The 18,938-nt window shown below is 40.5% G+C and overlaps 1 protein-coding gene and 1 long non-coding RNA gene across 4 annotated transcripts in view; both read left to right on the top strand.

Moving 5' to 3' along the window:
- The window catches only part of FAM81A (family with sequence similarity 81, member A), an 86,318-nt gene extending 70,801 nt beyond the window's left edge, over positions 1–15,517 (top strand). For all 3 annotated transcript variants that reach the window (XM_010836833.1, XM_010836831.1, XM_010836832.1), the window contains 3 exons: positions 7,016–7,151; positions 8,714–8,909; positions 13,244–15,517. In XM_010836833.1, coding sequence (XP_010835135.1) covers positions 7,016–7,151; positions 8,714–8,909; positions 13,244–13,368 — 457 coding nt within the window. In that variant the 3' untranslated portion in view covers positions 13,369–15,517. The remainder of the gene's footprint in view (positions 1–7,015; positions 7,152–8,713; positions 8,910–13,243) is intronic.
- A 132-nt stretch (positions 15,518–15,649) lies between these two features.
- The window catches only part of LOC104986308, a 9,093-nt gene continuing 5,804 nt past the window's right edge, over positions 15,650–18,938 (top strand). The window contains exons 1-2 of the long non-coding RNA XR_825021.1: positions 15,650–15,755; positions 15,849–15,903. This is a non-coding gene — a long non-coding RNA (uncharacterized LOC104986308). The remainder of the gene's footprint in view (positions 15,756–15,848; positions 15,904–18,938) is intronic.

The following is an 18,938-nucleotide window of genomic DNA, read 5'->3' on the forward strand; positions in this document are numbered from 1 at the left end:
CTCACATCGATACATGACTACTGGAAAAATCATAGCTTTGTCTATACAGACCTTTGTCAGCAAAGTAATGTCTCTGCTTTTTAATATGCTGTCTAGTTTTGTCATAGCTTTTCTTCCAAGGAGCAAGCGTCTTTTAATTTCATGGCTGCAGTCACCATCTGCAGTGATTTTGGAGCCCAAGAAAATCGAGTCTGTCACTGTTTCCTTTGTTTCCCCATCTATTTGCCATGAAGTGGTGGATCAGATGCCATGATCTTTGTTTTTTAAATGTTGAGTTTTAAGCCAGCTTTTTCACTCTCCTCTTTCACTTTCATCAAGAGGCTCTTTAGTTCTTCTTTACTTTCTGCCATAAGTGTGGTGTCATCTGCCTATCTGAGGTTATTGATATTTCTCCCAGCAATCTTGATTCCAGCTTGTGCTTCCTCCAGCCCAGCATTTCACATGATGTACTCTGCATATAAGTTAAATAAGCAGGGTGACAATATACAGCCTTGACATACTCCTTTTCCTATTTGGAACCAGTCTGTTGTTCCATGTCCAGTTCTAACTGTTGCTTCCTGACCTGCATACAGATTTCTCAAGAGGCAGGTCAAGTGGTCTGATATTTCCATCTCTTTAAAAATTTTCCACAGTTTGTTGTGAATCACACAGTCAAAGGCTTTAGCATTACCAATGAAGCAGAAGTAGATATTTTTCTGGAATTCTCTTGCTTTTTCTATGATCCAGCGGATGTTGGCAATTTGATCTCTGGTTCCTTTGCCTTTCCTAAATCCAGCTTGATCACCTGGAAATTCTCAGTTCACGTACTGATGAAGCCTAGCTTGGAGAATTTTGAGCATTATTTTGCTAGTATGTGAAATGAGTGCAATTGTGTAGTAGGTTGTACGTTCTTTGCCATTGCCCTTCTTTGGGATTGAAATGAAAACTGACCTTTTCCAGTCCTGTGGCCGCTGCTGAGTTACGGCACATTAAATGGCAAATAGGAACTTTGCAAATGTGATTAAATTAAGGGTCTTAAGATGAGTAATGTCATCTGTATCATCATTATTGATGTAATCTTTGGAGTCCCTGTAAAACGGAGGCAGGAGGGTCAGAATCAGGAGAGAAGGCTATGTGACAATGAAAGCGGAGATTGTAGTGTGATGTGCTCTGAAGGTGGGGAAGGGGGCCACAAGCCATGGAAGACAGGCAGTCACTAGAAGCTGAAAAAAGCAAGGGAATGATTCTCCCCTCAGAGCCTTCAGAAGGGACTGCCTCCGCTCACGCCCCAACTTTAGTCCAGTGAGACTGAATTTAGACTTCTGGCCTTCAGAACCAAAAGGGAATAAATGTGTTGTTTTAAGCCACCAAGTGTATGGTGATTTGTCACAACAGCTGGGGGAAACGAATACAGTAATGCTGCTGGGGTGAGTGACAGAGGCCTGGTTGTAGGGCCTTCCTGAGCAGGTGGTGTTCTGAGTGAGAGCTGAAGAATGAATGGCATTCACTAGCCCTTGGACTACAAGGAGATCAAACCCATCAATCCTAAAGGAAATCAATCCTGAATATCCATTGTAAGGACTGATGCTGAAGCTGAAGCTCCAGTACTTTGGCCATCTGAAGTGAAGAGCCAGCTCATTGGAAAAGACCCTGATCCTGGGAAGGATTGAAGGCAAAAGGAGAAGGGGGCGGCAGAGGAGGAGATGGTTAGACAGCATCATCAATCCAATGGACAGAGTTTAAGCAAACTCCAGGAAACAGTGGAGGACATAGGAGCCTGGCATGCTTCAATCCATAGGGTCGCAAAGAGTTGGGTTTGACTTAGCGGCTGAACAACAAAGTAAACAGTGCGGTGAGGACCCAGGAGATGGAAGAGCCTGTCGTGCGAGAAGTGTGACGTGAGGGATACGCACAGTGCACAAGGGGCTGGGACAGAGCCTGAGGGTGGGAGTGAGGCTAGAGGGGAGGCAGGCCAGCGCACAGGACTTCACACAGTCAGGACTTGCTGTTTCTTTCCCTAGAGCAATAAGAAGCCACCAAAGGATTTTAAGCAGGTAGGGTGATATAGTCAATTTATGTTATTTTTTTAAATGGTCTTGATTGCAGCTGGAAGATGGATCACAGGCGCTGAAGCCGAGTTGTGGATTGGGGGCACTGTAGGCTTTTAGATGAGAGAGGTCTGTGCAGGGGGGAAGCTGAGCTGTCTTGTTAGGACACTGTTTGGTGTTACACTTTGCATTGTGTTTCAGTGACACTTTAAACTGGATTTGCCCCCAACGAAACTCATCTGCTGCTCTTCTGCTCAATCATAGAACCATATACTTTTCCCTGTCGTGAATCTTCATAAGCTTGGCAAATTTCCTGCCAAAGCAGAGCCCATAGTGACCATATATGTTTATTTATGTATGTTTGTATTTGACTATTACATTTGTTAGAAGCTGACTTTGTTAGAGATTTGTGACAATTTTTTATTATCATTATTATTTTTGTGGCCACACCATGAGGCATATGGTACCTTAGTTCCCTGACCAGGGGTCAGACCCCTTACCCCTGCAGTGGAAGCACAGAGTCTTAACCACTGCACTGCCAGGAGAAGTCTCTGGAAATTTTAAATTAATCATTCTTCTGGTTCTTCTATCTCACTATCTCCATGCTTAATACCATTTCAAGGTCATTGATGATTTAACAGGAATTCCCTTACAGAAACCATGTTTCCTTTCCTCTAATTATCTGTACTTATATCATTCCTGAGTTATGTTACTCTTTCTCATAGATCCTACAAGCTTGCCAAGTGCAGAAAGATCTCCTGTCCCCTTCCTTCCATCGTACAGGAAGAAAATAAACATATTAGTTTTTTTTTTTTTCTGTGAATTTTCTCCCTAGCAGATATTACTAGTCAGCAGACATGAACATCTTTATTTTTCTTCCTACAATTTAAAGTCCAGAAGTCTAGACACAAAGGCTGTTCACAGAGGAAAGGGTACTAAGCCTGGGGCCTGTGTGGGGGAGAAAGACAGATTAGAGACCCAAAGGTAGAACCCTGGTTGAATGAACTAGGGAAAAAATAAACAAAAACATTCTGCAGAGAATTCATAAAGAAACTTACCTGTCTTAGTCTTGATTCTGAGTAGAAGTGTAAAAGATATTCCTAAAAAATTCTAAACCACAGTACAACCTTTATGTGGATTTAGACTTAGAATTCACATTACCCAACCACTTTGAAGAAACCAGAATAGATATTTTATCTTAGAATGATCTCTGGTAGTGGCCTAAGATGCTTGGCAGAAGCAAATACAAATATGCAGCCTTCAAGGCTCCCCGCAGGCAAATTAAGTTCTAAGGAACATAAATGAAAATCAGAAATTATAGACCAACACAAGGAAAAAAAGTCACATAAATAATAAAGTGAGAAGAAACAACAATGAGCAGAATCAGACTCCTAAGTACTGCATATATAGGAATTATTGGATAAAGTGGTTGTGTTGTGTATATATGTATGTATGTGAATGTGTGAGTATTCACACACACACTTTTTGAAAATATGACAAAGGAATAAGAGCTTACCAAAAATGAACAGTCAGGGGGATTTCCTGGTAGTCCAGTGTTTAGGGCCCTGTGCACTTGTTGCTGAGGGCCTGGGTTCAATCCCTAGTTGGGGAACTAAAATCCCACAGGCCACATGGTGTGGCCAAAAAATAAAAAGTCAAAATTGACAACCAACCAAATTGGGCTTCTAGAAAATATAGTCACTGAAAATAAAATGTAACTTCCCTGACCAAGGAGACCAACAGTGACCCAGGTGCCTTGGAGTCCAGCCTGTAACTCTACCTAGAAGTGGAACCTAGCCTATTACCCCACTTTATTGCTTAGCAGAGCCTTTGGCCTTGCCCTAGCAAGGAACCCAACAAACAACACTTCCTAAAAGCAGAACATGCCCTGTGACCCTACCTGACTAGGGAGCCCAGATAGCAATCCCACTCAACCACAAGCACAGCCTCCGGATTCACTTGACTTCACAGTACAGCTGGTGGCCCTGCCTGACCAGGGATTCTGGCCAGTGACCTTCCTTACCAGTGGTGCACAGCTAGCACCCTACCCAACTGTGGAGCCTAAGCCCTATCATGGGGGTCCAACCACCCTACCAGGGAACACAGTGACCCCACCTGACCAGAGGGAATGGCAGAGTTCAGTTAGTGGCTCCATTTGACTGTGCAGCCCAGCCAGCAGCCCTGCCTATGCTGAAAGTCCAGCCAGTAGAATCACATGACCATTGAGCCCAGTCAACAGTCTCCCTCCACCTGTACTTCAGAGCATGGGCAATAGCCCTCCCCAACCAGAGACCTGACCAACAGATATAGAACATCTCATCCAACAGCAGCAGAATACATATTCTTCTGAAGTACACACAGAACATTCCCAGGATAGATCATATATTAGGCAACAAAATAAGTCCTAAGAAATTAGATCGAATCATGTCAAGTAGCTTTTCAAACCAAAGTGGTATGAAACTAAAAATTAATGACAGGAGTAAATTTGAAAAACTCACAAATATGTGGAATTAAACAACACATTCCTGAACAACCAGTGGGGTCAAAGAAGATCAAAAGGAAGATTTTAAAAAATCTTGAAACAAATGAAAATGGAAACACAGCATATATAGACTGTAGCCCACCAGGCTTCTCTGTCTGTGGAATTCTCCAGGCAAGAATACTGGAGTGGGTTACCATTCCCTCCTCCAGGAGATTTTCCCAACCCCAGGATTAAATCCAGGTCTCCTGCATTGCAGGCATCTGAGCCAGCAGGGAAGTCCACCAAAACTTATGGGATGCCACAGAGGCAGTTCTGTGAGGAAATCTGCAGTGTTAAATCCTTACATTAAGAAAAAAGAAAGACCTTGAATAAACAACCTGACTTTATACCTCAAGGAATTTTAGAAAAAGAAGAACAAATTAAGCCCAAGATAGCAGGAAGAAGGAAATGATTAAGATAGGCCAGAAATAAATGAGAGAATAGTAAACAACAGAAAAAAATGGGGGAAAATAAAAAAAGTAATTGTCAAGCCAAAGAGACAAAACTTTATCTAGACTAACCAAAACAAAAAGAGGGTTCAAATAAATAAAATTATTAATGAAAGAGGAACTACTACAACAGACAACACGGAAATACAGAGGATCATAAGAGACGGCTACGAACAATTGTATGTCAACAAATTGGATAACTTAGAAGAAATGAATAAACTCCAGAAACAAGCTACTAAGACTGAATCATGAAGAAATAGAAAATTGAACAGACCAATGATGAGTAAGGAGATTAAATCAATAATCTAGAATCTCTCAACAAAGAAAAAGTCTGGGACCAGATAGCTTCATGAGTGAATTCTATCAAACATTTAAAGAAGAATTAATGCCAGTCATTCTCAAACTCTTCCAAAAAGTTGAAGAAAACACTTCCAAACTCATTTTACGAGGAGCATTATTCTGATAACAAAACCAGATAGACACTACAAGAAAAGAAAATTATTGACCAATTATCTCCGATGAACATACTTGCAAATGCTAACAAACCAATTCAACAGCATTTTAAAAGAATCATGCACCGTGGTCAAGTGGAATTTATCCCTGAGATGCAAGGATGTTTCAATATATACAAGTCAATCAGTGTGATACATCACATTAACAGAATGAAGGATAAAAACGATATCATCTCAGATGCAGAAAAAGCATTTGACAAAATTCAACATCATAATAAAGACTCCCAACAATTTGAGTATATTAATAGAATGTATCTCAACATAATAAAGGCACATATGACAAGCCCACAACTAACATAATACTCATTGATGAAATTCTGAAAGCTTTTCCTCTAATATCAGAAGTAAGACAAGGATACCCATTCTCAGCACTTCTATTCAATATAGTGCTGAAAGTCCTGGCTAGAGCAGCTAAACAAGAAAAAGAAATGAAAGACATTCAAAACAAAAAAAGAAGCAAAGTTATCCCTGCTTGCAGATATTATCTTATAGAGAAAACTCTAAAGACTCCCTCAAAGAACTGTTAGAATAAATGAATTCATAAAAGCTGCTGTGCTCTGTGGTCAGGCCCCCAGGTCAGGTGGGTCTCCACAGTTGGGCAGGGCTGCTGGCTTGACTTCCTGCCCATGTAAGGCTGAGAAGCTTTGTTTTTGATGATATGACCAGGAAGTGTACTTATCACTTCAGTGCATGTTCCATTGCCTGACTTAGTCATATGGCCACACATAGCTGCCAGGAGGGCTGATAAGTGTGGTCTTAACTAGGTAGTTGCACACTCAGGTCACACTTGAGGATTTCTTAATAGGGAAGAAGAGGAGAACAGATATTGCAGAGAATTGGGGACTTATACCACAGGGGGGGGTATACATTTTATTATTTTTATTGTTAAGTCACATATATTCTTGTGTACTTTTATTGTTTTCATAATAAAAATAATTCAAATGGGGAGGCAGTGGGATGTTATTTTAAGGTATTTGGAAAGGGAGAGGACTATAGGAATGGAAATTTGAGTTTTTAAAAAATTCTCTCTTTGATTTAAACTAAGAAATATCTTTATGGGACAAGAGCAATTTGCAGAACATAAGAGAGAAAGGGATCCAGGCTCCAGTCCTGGGAGAAAAGTTGGAGAAGGAGAAAGAGTCCTTCCTGGGCAAGGAGGAGCCTAGAAGAGAGCCAGGCTACTGTGTCCTTTGAGCCAGGAGTGGCCTGGGCCTTTTAAGCTGCAGAGGTAGGCGCTTGGAACGGCTCTGCATGTGACGCCTTGGTACGCACACTGCTGGGCCTGCACGGGTGGGAGTGCTATCAGGCGCTTTTCTGTTATATCCTCCTCTTCTCCTTCCTTCTCAATTTAGTGCCAAGTGCAATTCTATGAAAAAGGTAAATGTGTAATTCTCAGTGAACTGAATTTAATGCTTACGTATTTCCAAGAGATTTGATAGAGACAGAGGTTGTTTGATGTCATTTTAAAGTTGTTTTATGTATAACAGCTAATTTTTCTTGTTTTAGATTTAAAGGTACAATCGAGGAACTCAGTAACCAGATTTTATCTGCGCGGAATTGGTTGCAACAGGAACAAGAACGGATAGAAAAAGAACTTTTGCAGAAAATCGATCAGCTCTCCTTGGTTGTTAAGGAAAACAGTGTAGGTATTGATGTTCAACCATAACATAGTTAAGTTATTCGGTGAGACCTGCAATGTTTGAATAATACCTTGTAACGTATGTTTGATTTATTTAGCATTACATTAAGCTGTTAATGGTTGTTTCTTGCCTTATAATCTCTTTCCATGGTTCATACTGATTCTTTGTTATAAAGAGACAGAGCACTTTGACTTGTTTTGATTAACAAAGAAAAATAATAGAAAATTTCAGTACTTTCAATAAGACAAATCCAAATCAAGACCTTAAAGAACCAAGTTGTCCAGCTGCATTTCCAAATAAAAATAGCAATTACATATTTCATCTTAGTTTTAGTTTCATGGTCTGGTCAAAGCCGCCTTGACTAGATTTCTCCCCCCAGGCCCCTCCATCACATTATAAACCCAGCATGAGGGGTCACAGGGCAACATCTAAACAGAATCCAGTTTTCTTCCTTCTCATTTCACCCTACTCTCCTGTAGGCCTAAGGTTTGCAGAAGTGCTCAAAAACCATACCCAGAAAGCCTTGCATTTATAGTATTCAGTATCAGGACTTGGAAAGCAAATGCTTTTTGATTTGGTTATCTAGCCTGACCTCCCTCTCCCTTCTCTTTTCTTGCACTGCTTCCTCTCCCTTGGACTTTGATGGAGCATAAGTGACTGGTGTAGATTGCATCTCTGGCTCTGCTCTCTCTTGATGCCGAGCTGTTGAATTGCAAACTGTGCACTGGGCACATCACGAGAGTTTTGTTATGCTTTAGCCCACTTACAGCTTGGTATCTGTAGTCCTGGCCTCTAAAGCTTGCCCGCAGACCCAGATTCTCATAAGAACCAAGCATGATGGAGAGAAAAGGAAAGAAAATGTTCTGTTTGAACTGTTTCTTTACATGTCTCCATATTTTTATCAGATCTGCTGATTGATTTGTAGTCTTCTGTGTCTTTGGATCACTATTTTTACATCTGAGGTGCCTTAATAACTAACAAACTCCAGGATAATGGTGACTTTAATATGATAGAAGCTTATTTATCTTTCACATAAGAGAAGTCTGGGTATAGGGATTGCAGGGCTGTTATGGTAGCTCATCAGTCCTCAGTGACCCATGATCTTTCTGGCTTAAGTCTCTACCAGTCCTAGAGAGTGACCCTTGCATACATAGTTCAAGATGGCTGCTAGAGCTCCAGCCATTACATCTGAATTCCAGGAACAGAAGAAAGAAAGAAGAGGTTTTTTTTATTAATGTCTCAGCTATTTTTGTTTTTTTAAGTTTTCCTAGAAGTTGCCACGTATGTTTATACTTATGTCTCATTACCCAGAACTTAATCATATGGCTACACCAAACTCAAGAGACAATAGAAAAGGTAATCTTTATTCTGAGTGCCCTTATACCCAGCTGAAAACTGGAGATCTGTTATGGAAAAAGGGGAGAGTGGATATTGGGGTGAGCATCAAGCAACCTTTTTGATTCTGTTCTCTGCAGATTGTTCTTAAATGATGATATTATGACTGATGTGAATGCAATGCAGACTCTTTGGAGTAATCACGTGCCATTCTTATCATGGATCTCAGGGAGCCAGTGAAAGGGACATGGAGAAAAAGCTCAGCCAGATGTCAGCCAGACTGGACAAAATAGAAGAGAGTCAGAAGAAGAATATGGAGGTACAGAGGACAAAACAAGAGGAGGAGAAGGTGCATGGGCGGATCAGCAAGCTTGAGTTACAGATGACCGAAGACATGAAGGAAATGAAAGCCGAAGTTGATGCGGGTAGGTCAATAAGAAAACAATTCTTGTGCTTCATTTTCTGTATGATCTAAAAGTCAACTAATTAGTATTCCCCCACAACTACATACAGACCTGGATAATGGAATGTCCTTAGGTAATTTTCCAAGTAGAACTAAAATATTGCTTCAACTTCAAGGACATGAAAACAGATAGACCTCAAGAGACAGGCGAACAAACCTAAAATTGCTTAGCTTGCATACATAGCTTCAGTGCCATCTGCAGATTCTTTTCTGATCATAGCCAAGGTCAGTATGCCTCAGAAATAAGCATATATCTTTGAGAGGCCTTTGAAGGCTTATGTTATACTGCTGGCAGTATCCCACCATGGCAGTGAATGGTATTCCTCTGCTCAGAAGCCCACAGGGCTCATTCTTCCACACTTGTTAGGAAGACAGTGTCAGAGCTGATTTCAAGTTCTAAAGTGCTGCCAGATAAAGGAGGTGTTAGATTTACATTTTAAATGTTTATGTATTTGGCCGCCCTAGCTCTTGGTGGCAGCTTGCAGTATCTTTTAGTTGTGGCATATGGTTCTCTGACAAGGAATTGAACCCAGGCCACCCGCATTGGGTGTTCGGAGTCTTAGCCACTGCACCATCAGGGAAGTCCCGAGAGGGATTAGATTTATACTCTGAACTCTAGAATACAGAACTGGGACCAATAATCAGAAGTTACCTGAATACATATTATAAAGCAGAAGTGTCTACAGTTAGAAGTCTTAGAAAGACACGGGTGCTTTGTGAGCCTAGGAGTTCTTTACTGAAAGTATTTAAGTGAAGGTTGGTTGACCATGGTCAGGAAGGAGAAGACAGTCAGGTAGTATGGGAAGGGGAACTAAATTATCTCCTGATTCCTTCCTGTTCCTCTGGTTCTGTGAATTTTCTTCATGGAATTGTTCTATTTTGGCCACATGAGAAGAAAAGTAGCCCCATCCCAAGAATAATTTTGTTGTAACCACCATGGAGTCTCAAGAGTTGGGCACAACTAGATGGCTAACACTTACTTGCTTATTTAACTACCGCAAGTTAGTTTATTTTATTTAAAGAGACGCTGCCATTAAATTTATGACTTTTAGAACTTTGTGGAGATAAAAGTGAATTTTCTTTCTTGGTCTTTTGGGCTAGTAGAGTATGATATTTGACTATTTCATTGGTGGTTAATGAGATGGTGATAAGAAATGCATATGAGCCTTTAAAAAATTAAAAACATTTACTTTTTCTTGTTATGAAAACAGATTTCTTAGTGGAAAATCATAAAACACAAAATGTATTTTAAAAAACCCTTCTATTATCCAGAAGTCTTTTTTATGTATAGTATCTTTCTATACATGTAGGATATATATATTATTTTGTCTGTGCCACATGACTTGGGGTACCTTAATTCTCTGACCAGGGATTAATATGGGGCCCTCTGCAGTGAAAGTGTCCAGTCCTAACTACTGGTCTGCTAGGGAATATTTAATAAGTAATTTTTATACTTCTTTTTCTTGAATTGTTGCATAAAGAAAATTTTTTGAGAGAAAATTCTAAATTTGCTAAGGAAGGCAAGATAATTTTGACATTTATTTTAACACATTATCGACCAGGAGTTTTTTGTTGTGGCTGGTGATTTGTTACGTAAGTGAACATTGAAATGTCTTCAGTCTGTAATATTTGGGTAACAAAAGATGTATTAATACCTCTCTGGTAAATAAGATATTAAAAACCAATAGAAATACAGAATAATATGAATTTTATTGTTTTTTTTTTTCTATTTTGCTTTTTATTTTGAAGTAATTTCAAATTTAGAAAAACCGTAAGACTAGTCCAAAAACTATACATCTTTCAATTAGATTCAGCAATTGTTAACATTTTGAAATTTGCTTAATGTATATGTATGTATGAATGTGGATGAATATAATTTTCCCTGAATCATTTGTGAGTAAGTTGCAGAAGCCAGAATACCATTTTTACCCCTTTGTTATTTCAAAGTATATACCCTCAGAACAAGCACATTCTCTTTTTTAAAAAATTATTTATTTATTTTAATTGGGGGATAATTACTTTACAATAATGTGGTAGTTTTTGCCATACATCGACATAAATCAGCCAAGGACATTCTCTTAAACAACTGTGTTGTTATTTAGTCACTAAGTTGTATCCGACTCTTTTCTGACCCCATGGACTGTAGCCTGCCCGTTTCCTCTGTCCATGGGATTTCCCAGGCAAGAATACGGGAGTGGGTTGCATTTCCTTCCTCAGTGGATCTTCACAAGCCTGGATGGAACTTTCCTCTCCTGCATTGCCAGGCGGATTCTTTACCACTGAGCCACTGGGGGAGCCCTAAACAAGTATCCTACTATGTACTATTGACATTTTTCAATATTCAGTTTTCAAATTTCACCATTGTTTCCTTTACGTAGCAAGCCATCCCCAGTCCAGGTTCTCATCCAGAATCACTTCATCATATTTAGTTACCGCGTTGCTTATCTAGTCTCTCTTAATCTGCATCAATTTCACAGTAATGTTGTCATCATTAAAGAACACAGGCCAGTATTTTGTGAAATGTCCCACCGTTTCGGTCTTCTTGCTTCTTTTTAATTCGATTCAGGTTGTGTGTTTTGGACAGACACGCTGCAGAAGTGATGTGTCCTTCCCAGGGTTTTTTCTTTCAGTACCTTAATTATATCCTGCCATTCCCTTCTGGCCTGCCAGGTTTCTGCTGAAAGATCAGCTGTTAAATGCATAGAGTTTCCCTTGTATGTTACTTATTGCTTCTTCCTTGCTGCTTTTAATATTCTTTCTTTGTGTTTAACCTTTGTTAGTTTGATTAGTATGTGTTTTGGTGTGTTTCTCCTTGGGTTTCTCTTGTATGAGACTCTTGCTTCTTGGACTTGATTGACTATTTCCTTTTCCATGTTGGGGAAATTTTCAACTATAATCTCTTCAAAATTTTCTCATACCATTTCTTATTCTCTTCTTCTTCTGGGACCCCTATAATTCAAATGTCGGTGCATTTAATATCTTACCAGAGGTCTCTGAGACTATCCTTAGCTCTTTTAATTCTTTTTACTTTATTCTGCTCTCCAGCAGTTATTTCCACAATTTTATCTTCCAGCTCACTAATCCATTCTTCTGCTTCAGATATTCTGCTAGTGATTCTTTCTAGAGTATTTTTAATTTCAGTAATTGTGTTGTTTATCTCTGTATGCTAATTCTTTAATTCTTCTAGGTCTTTGTTAATTGATTCTTACATTTTCTCCGTTCTATTTTCAAGGTTTTTGATCATCTTTACTATCATTATTCTGAATTCTTTTTCAGGTTGTTTGCTTATTTCCTCTTTATTTGGACTTCTGTGTTTAAGTTTGTTCCTTCAATTATGCATTATTTCTCTGCTTTTCATTTTTTTTAAAAACTTATTGTGTTTGAGGTCTCTTTTTCCTAGGTTTCAAGGTTGAATTCTTTCTTCCTTTTGGTTTCTCCCCTCCTAAATTTGGTCCAGTTTTGTGTAAGCTACACATAGGGTGAGATTTGTGCTGAGTTTTTTTTTTTTTTATTTCCTCTGATGGGCAGGGCTGAGTGACGTGGTAATCTTGAATGCTGAGGATTGGGTTTGTATTTTTGTCTTGTCTGTTGTTTGGATGAGGCGTCCTGCACAGGGTGCTACTGGTGGTTGGGTGATGTCAGGTCTTGTGTTCAAGTGGTTTCCTTTGTGGGAGTTCTCACTATTTGATACTCCCTAAAAGGTTAGGAGTTCTCTGATAGTCTAGGGTCTTAGAGTCAGTGCTCCCACTCCAGAGGCTCAGGGCTTGATCTTTTAGCAGACTGAAACTGAAGGACTCTACTTCCAGTAATGATGTCATGAAGCAGTACTGAAATCCCTTCTCCAAAATCAATGTGAAGAAAGAAGACCATGAGCATCCTACTAAGGGAGACGCAGAATTTAGCTTCTTGAGTCAGAGAGCACTTAGGTGCAGACAGCGCTGAGGTGGTCTATCTTAGCGTGCAGAGCCCAGGCTTCTTTCCAATTCCTCATCAGGGGTACGTAATGTTGGATCCTCCCAGTGTTGGTGAAGATAGCTTTGACCCTTGGTTAAAGTGGTGTCTGTCATATTTCTCTATGGTAATATTTCATGTTTCCCTTGGTATCTGTAGGGAGACACTGTGAAACTATGTAAATATTCTGTTTCCCATTAAACTTTTATTCCAGTACTTTGAGAATCTATTGATAATTTTTGCCCAAATCAAGCAGTAGTATCTGCTGTAGGATTTGATACAGCATTGTTGTTGTTGTTGTTGTTTTTTAATACTAACTCTTGTGAAATTTACCCTTTCTTAAAGGGTTTACCGCCATCTATGAAAGCATAGGATCCCTCAGGCAAGTTCTCGAAGCCAAGATGAAGCTGGACAAGGACCAGCTACAGAAGCAAATCCAACAGATGCAGAAGCCAGAAGCTCCCATGTGAAGGGACTCGGGACATGGACCTCAAAGGTGGTTTTGCCAGTGGGGCCAGAAGCTGGATACCTCTGTAGCCAGGCTGTCACTACATTCAGGATTGTTCTATTCATGGTGTGCATGTGCCAAGAAATGTTTTCATGGGTCTAAATGTTTACCTTGAATCTTGAAAACACTCTTCTTTAAAAGGATTACATACAATTTTTACCACTTTATTCCACTTACCTAAATTCAAGTGATAATCCTTCCTTCCCTGGATTTTAAAAGGCTTTTATCCCTTTCATTTTATGAATGAAAAGACTTAGCAGTTTCCCTTTGATTCATGATGCTCTCTAGCCAAGACTTTACTCTTGAAAATGTCATGGTGATTTTTTTAAATTAAGAAACTAATGAATCATCTTGGGAATGTGTTGCTCCTCACTAAATTTAGAGAATGTTTTAATGGATTAGAATTCAACCTTTGAGTCCATATTTGGATTTTATTATTGTTGTCTGTGCATTTCTTATATTGGTTCTCTTCTTGTAAATCTTCTGTCTTTTGTAGGGGGAGGGGATTTAACATTTGGGAAAAGAATCTACCACTTATGCAGTGAAAATAGTTTAAAAATTGATAACTGCCATATAGATTACAAATTAAAATGGAAACTTAAGACAGTTACTAGATAACGCGAGGCACAATTATCTGTATCAGCCACCTAGTTATACCAGGTTTTAATACTGAAAGCTTTTTCAATTATCCACAGCCTATATAGTGATAGCCATATATTCAATAATGGAATGGTGGTAATAGTGTATTACATAATTGATTGTTCATTAATCATATGGGATGTGAAAAACTTTCAAGCTTTTTGATCTCCTCTCTAAATTTTTCCAAAATTGGCACAGAGTGCTAAAGGTTTATATACAATTATTGTAGCTGTATTCTTGTGCCTTGGTTTTATCACATCAGTGCACTGTACCCTATAGAAGTTTTGCAGACAAAATAGAAGGCACAACAGCACATCAGAATTATGATGTAAAAACGGGATCCTATGTATTTTTTAAATGTTTTAAAAATTTTATCACTGTTATGATGTTAATCATTCAGTATCATTAATGGAATAGAAATTCATACTTTTGTATGGTCAGAAAATCAAATTGATACTGCATTTATAACAATGTCAAGAAATGTTCATTTTGAGCAATTTCGTAGATGATGGGTGTTTTTTTTCAATCGCCATATTTGATTAGTCGTTGGAAATTGGCACCAGTGGTATCTGTTCACCTGTATATGTAACAACTAACAGTGAGACACGTGCCGTTCCGAACTGTGAGGGTACCCAAGAAAAAGCAAACAGGAATACTTTGAAAATTTTAAAAACTGTTTTTTTGTCTGCCAAGGACTCAGGAAAATTAAAGCATTTTCTATTTTAGAATAAATCGTGAATGAAATCTGTAACTGGCTATTACTGTTTACCCATATAAATTATGCTGCTGAAGTACATAATAGTTTACCCTCAATGGCTTGACAAAGTTTTTTCTTTTTAATTTGTACCTGAGAAGTCATACAAAGAATATGTCATCCAACATATATTTCCTTATTTTGTCACAGATCTTGCCATCTCTATTCAGGAAGACTGCTTCCACTTAACAATGAAAAAAAAAAAAAAAGTTAATGCTCTTTTGCAATCACAAAGTGAGTTTCTCTTTGTGATCAAGTAACCGTGTTTATACAGTTCTCCTGGTTTAAGCACAGACCAGCACAGACAGCCTCGGCTCCTCAAGCATCTTTCTCCTCTGGGGGCCCCGAGGAGGAGGAATCAGCACACGTCACACCTGGGAGAAGGGGAACTGGCGGGACCAAGGTCAAGGGGTGACCTGACCAGGTGATGCTTCTGTCCCCCTCTCGGGAGTTCGGCGGGGATTCTCCCCTCTGGCTGATTGAAATCACCTGGGCACTTCAAAAAGCTGTCAGTGCCTGGGCTGCTCCCCCAGACCAGCTAAGTCAGAAGCTCTGCAAGGGGATGCAGGCAGCCGCACGCGTCAGAGGCCCCCAGGTGACTCACGTGTTGTGAGTCCCTAAGCTCCACGTCCTCTTTTCACCAAAGTTTAAATGAGAATCAGCTTCCCTGTACTTTCCTTTACCAGAAATTTGCAATAAAAAGAATAAAACTTCCAAATCAATGTGGTGTATGATTCTTAAAAGCCTTTTCGTGGGCGGTAAATTAGGGTAAAATACGGTAGGAAATCTTGCTTCCTGGGGAAACATTTTGGTGGTTGCAGTAAAGTGCTCTGAGTCCTGGCAGAGCTGCTGGGACCTGGAAAGTCACAGGGAGCTGCTCCATCCTTGGGTCTCCGGAGCTCTGGGTGCCGTCTCGTCTCTGAACTAATGGCAGCGGGCAGTTCCCAGCATGTGTGGTATGCCCACGTTGCGACCTTGGTGGGTATTTGTTCATTTAATTATAACAATAGTGCATGGAGTTGAATACTGTCTGTTTCCGCATTTTACAGATGAGAAAACTGAGTCACGTAAAGGCGAAGCAACCTCCCCAAAATCCTGCGGCTGGTAAGTGGGAGCCATGATCCAAACCAGGCAGCTTACTTCCACAGTCTGGATGCCTAACCAGTGCACTCCCCTACCTCTAAAGATACAGCCTTGCTTCCCACATAACTTGGACTTGCCAGACCACTGACTCCAACCCCATCTCTGTGTAACCTTACAGTTCTGCCGTCTGAGTCCTTTTGCATTTTAATGCTCCAATTCCAAGGGCTTCCCAGGTGGCGCAGTGATAAAGAATCCACCTGCCAATGCAGAAGATGGAAGAGAAACAGGTTTGATCCCTGGGTCGGGAAGATCCCATGAAGTAGGAAATGGCAACCTGTTCCAATATTCTTACCTGGAAAAATTCTATGGACAGAGTAGCCCCAGTCCATGGGGTCACAGATTCGGAGAGCACAGCCCATGGGAGAGGCAGTCTTACTACCTTTGCTTGGTCAGATGTCTTCCTCTGGTGGTTTCAGTGAAGGTGGGGTAGTTGACGCCACAGGACTATAGTATCACAGGCATTTCATCCCCTGTCTTTAGATGTCCAAGGTAGTGGCTCTGTGCATTTGGGGATGGGTTGTATTGGGTGAGTACATAACAGACAGAATAAGAAAGACAGACCCCTCTAAATTGTGGTCATCCCACTAGGCTTTCAGCCTGAAAAAAAAAAAAAAAAAAACAGTCACATACCACTCAGGACATCCTGGGAGCTCAGTGGTAACTATGGGGAGTTTTTCTGTTACTGCTGTGTGACCTTGGGCAGTTCTCTTAACCTCACTGAGCCTCATTTTTCTTATCTGTAGAGTGGAGATTATAATAAAAGAAGGAGCTGGTTTATCACTTTCAAAATGCTGAAGTAATTTATGCAATATTGGGTATCAAGTGGTTTGATGGGCCTGGGGGATTAATATTGGTGGTGAGACAGGAAATATATGGGGGTCCCTGTTTTGGTCCAAAGTGTCCCATTATCTGTGGGGACTGTATGGGCAGTGATTAATCTCTGAAGAAAGTGATATCCTAGCCTGAGACAGGAAAGAACAGTACAACCAGGGTGAAGCTGTTAAGATCAGCGTGGGGACAGTCCCTAAGTGTGGGGAAGGGCAGGGCAGATCCTTAAGTTGTTGGTCTTATCCATGGATCAGAGCTGGGAAAGACAGACTCCCGGTGAAGAAGGTAAAGGTAGATAGGGAGGCTGAGGGTGCAGAGCCCAGAGTTCTAGTTGGGAATTGAAAAGCAGAACAGGTGGGGCTGTGCCCAAGTGGCTGGTTGGCATTTGAGACTTGTTTGTGTATAGATTGTATCAGCCCAAGTGTCCACTGACAGTTGAATGGAGAAGTAAAACCTGGTGTATGCATACAATGAAATACTCTTCAGCCATAAGAAGGGAGACAGTTCTGACACATGCTACCACAAGGACACTATGCTAAGCGCAATAAGCCAGTCACAAAAGGGCTAATATCCTATGACTCCACTTGCATGAGGCACCTGTGCACGTGCTCAGTCATGTCTGACTCTCTGTGACCCCATGGACTGTAGCCCACCAGGCTCCTTTGTCCATGGGGACTCTCCAGGCAAGAATACTGGAGTGGGTTGCCATTTCCTTCTCCAGAGGATCTTCCCGACCCAGAGATCGAACCTGTGTCTCCTGTATCTCTTGCGTTGGCAGGCGGATTCTTTACCACTGAGCCACCTAGAGAAGTCAAAGTCAAACGGACAGAGAGTAGCATCATAGTTGCCAGGGGCTGAGGTGTGTGGTGGGGAAAACGGAGTTAATATCTAATCCATACAGAGTCTCAGGTGGGGAAGATGAAAAAGTTCTGGAGTTGGATGGTGGTGATGGTTACACAACAGTGAATGTATTTAATGACACAGAACTGTACTCTTAAAGCTGATTAGAATAGTAAATTTTATGTATAGTTACCACAAGAATATTTTTTTTTAAAAATGGATTCCTCAACCACTGAATAAAGACTTCAGGTAAGAGTGCAACCTTAGCAGTTTTATTACAGTCTCAAGGGAAACAGTGAGTCAGAAATACCCAGCTAAACCACATCTGAGTTTTTGACCCACAGAAACTGCCAGGTAATAAATATGTGCTTTTTGAAGTCACTGCATTTTAGGGTAATTTGTTTTACACAATAATTAACACAACAACACTCAGAAATCTTGACAGAATTATTTTGTGGAAATGTCACAAATTATGTTACAAATTGCATTGTCCACATATATAGTCTCGTTAGTACACTTTCAGAGCCGGGAATGACCTTGAAAACATCAAATGACATATATACCTTATCATGTTTAATCTTTGTAATTACCCTATAAGGTGTGTACTATTATTTCCATTTGTGATGGAGTGATTATGGAAGGTTATACAGCTAATTAGAGCAGGAGCAGGGATTTGAGTCTTATCTTTCTCCAAAGCCCAGGCTGCCATTTTGCTCCAAGGCTTCCAAGGTGGCCCTAGTGGTAAATAACCCGCTTGCCAGTGCAGGAGACATAAGAGACACAGGTTTGATTCCTGGATCAGTAAGATCCCCTGGAGGAGGAAATGGCAATCCACTCTAGTATTCTTGCCTGGAGAATTCCATGGACAGAGGAGCCTGGCGGGCTACAGTCCATAGGGTTGAAAAGAGTTGGACATGACTGAAGCGACTCTTGAGAGACCCTTGGACTGCAAAGAGATCCAACCAGTCCATCCTAAAGAAAATCAGTCCTGAATATTCATTGTAAGGACTGATGCTGAAGCTGAAATTCCAATACTTTGGCCACCTGATGTGAAGAACTGATTCATTGGAAAAGACCCTGATGCTGGGAAAGATTGAAGGCAGGAGGAGAAGGGGACGACAGGGGATGAGATGGTTGGATGGCATCACCGACTTATTGGACATGCTGCTGCTGCTGCTGCTAAGTCACTTCAGTCGTGTCCGACTCTGTGTGACCCCATAGATGGCAGCCCACCAGGCTCTCCCATCCCTGGGATTCTCCAGGCAAGAACATTGGAGTGGGTTGCCATTTCCTTCTCCAATGCATGAAAGTGGAAAGTGAAAGTGAAG

This window comes from Bison bison, unplaced genomic scaffold, assembly GCF_000754665.1.
Source record: "Bison bison bison isolate TAMUID 2011002044 unplaced genomic scaffold, Bison_UMD1.0 scf7180017864066, whole genome shotgun sequence".
Lineage (NCBI taxonomy): Eukaryota > Metazoa > Chordata > Mammalia > Artiodactyla > Bovidae > Bison > Bison bison.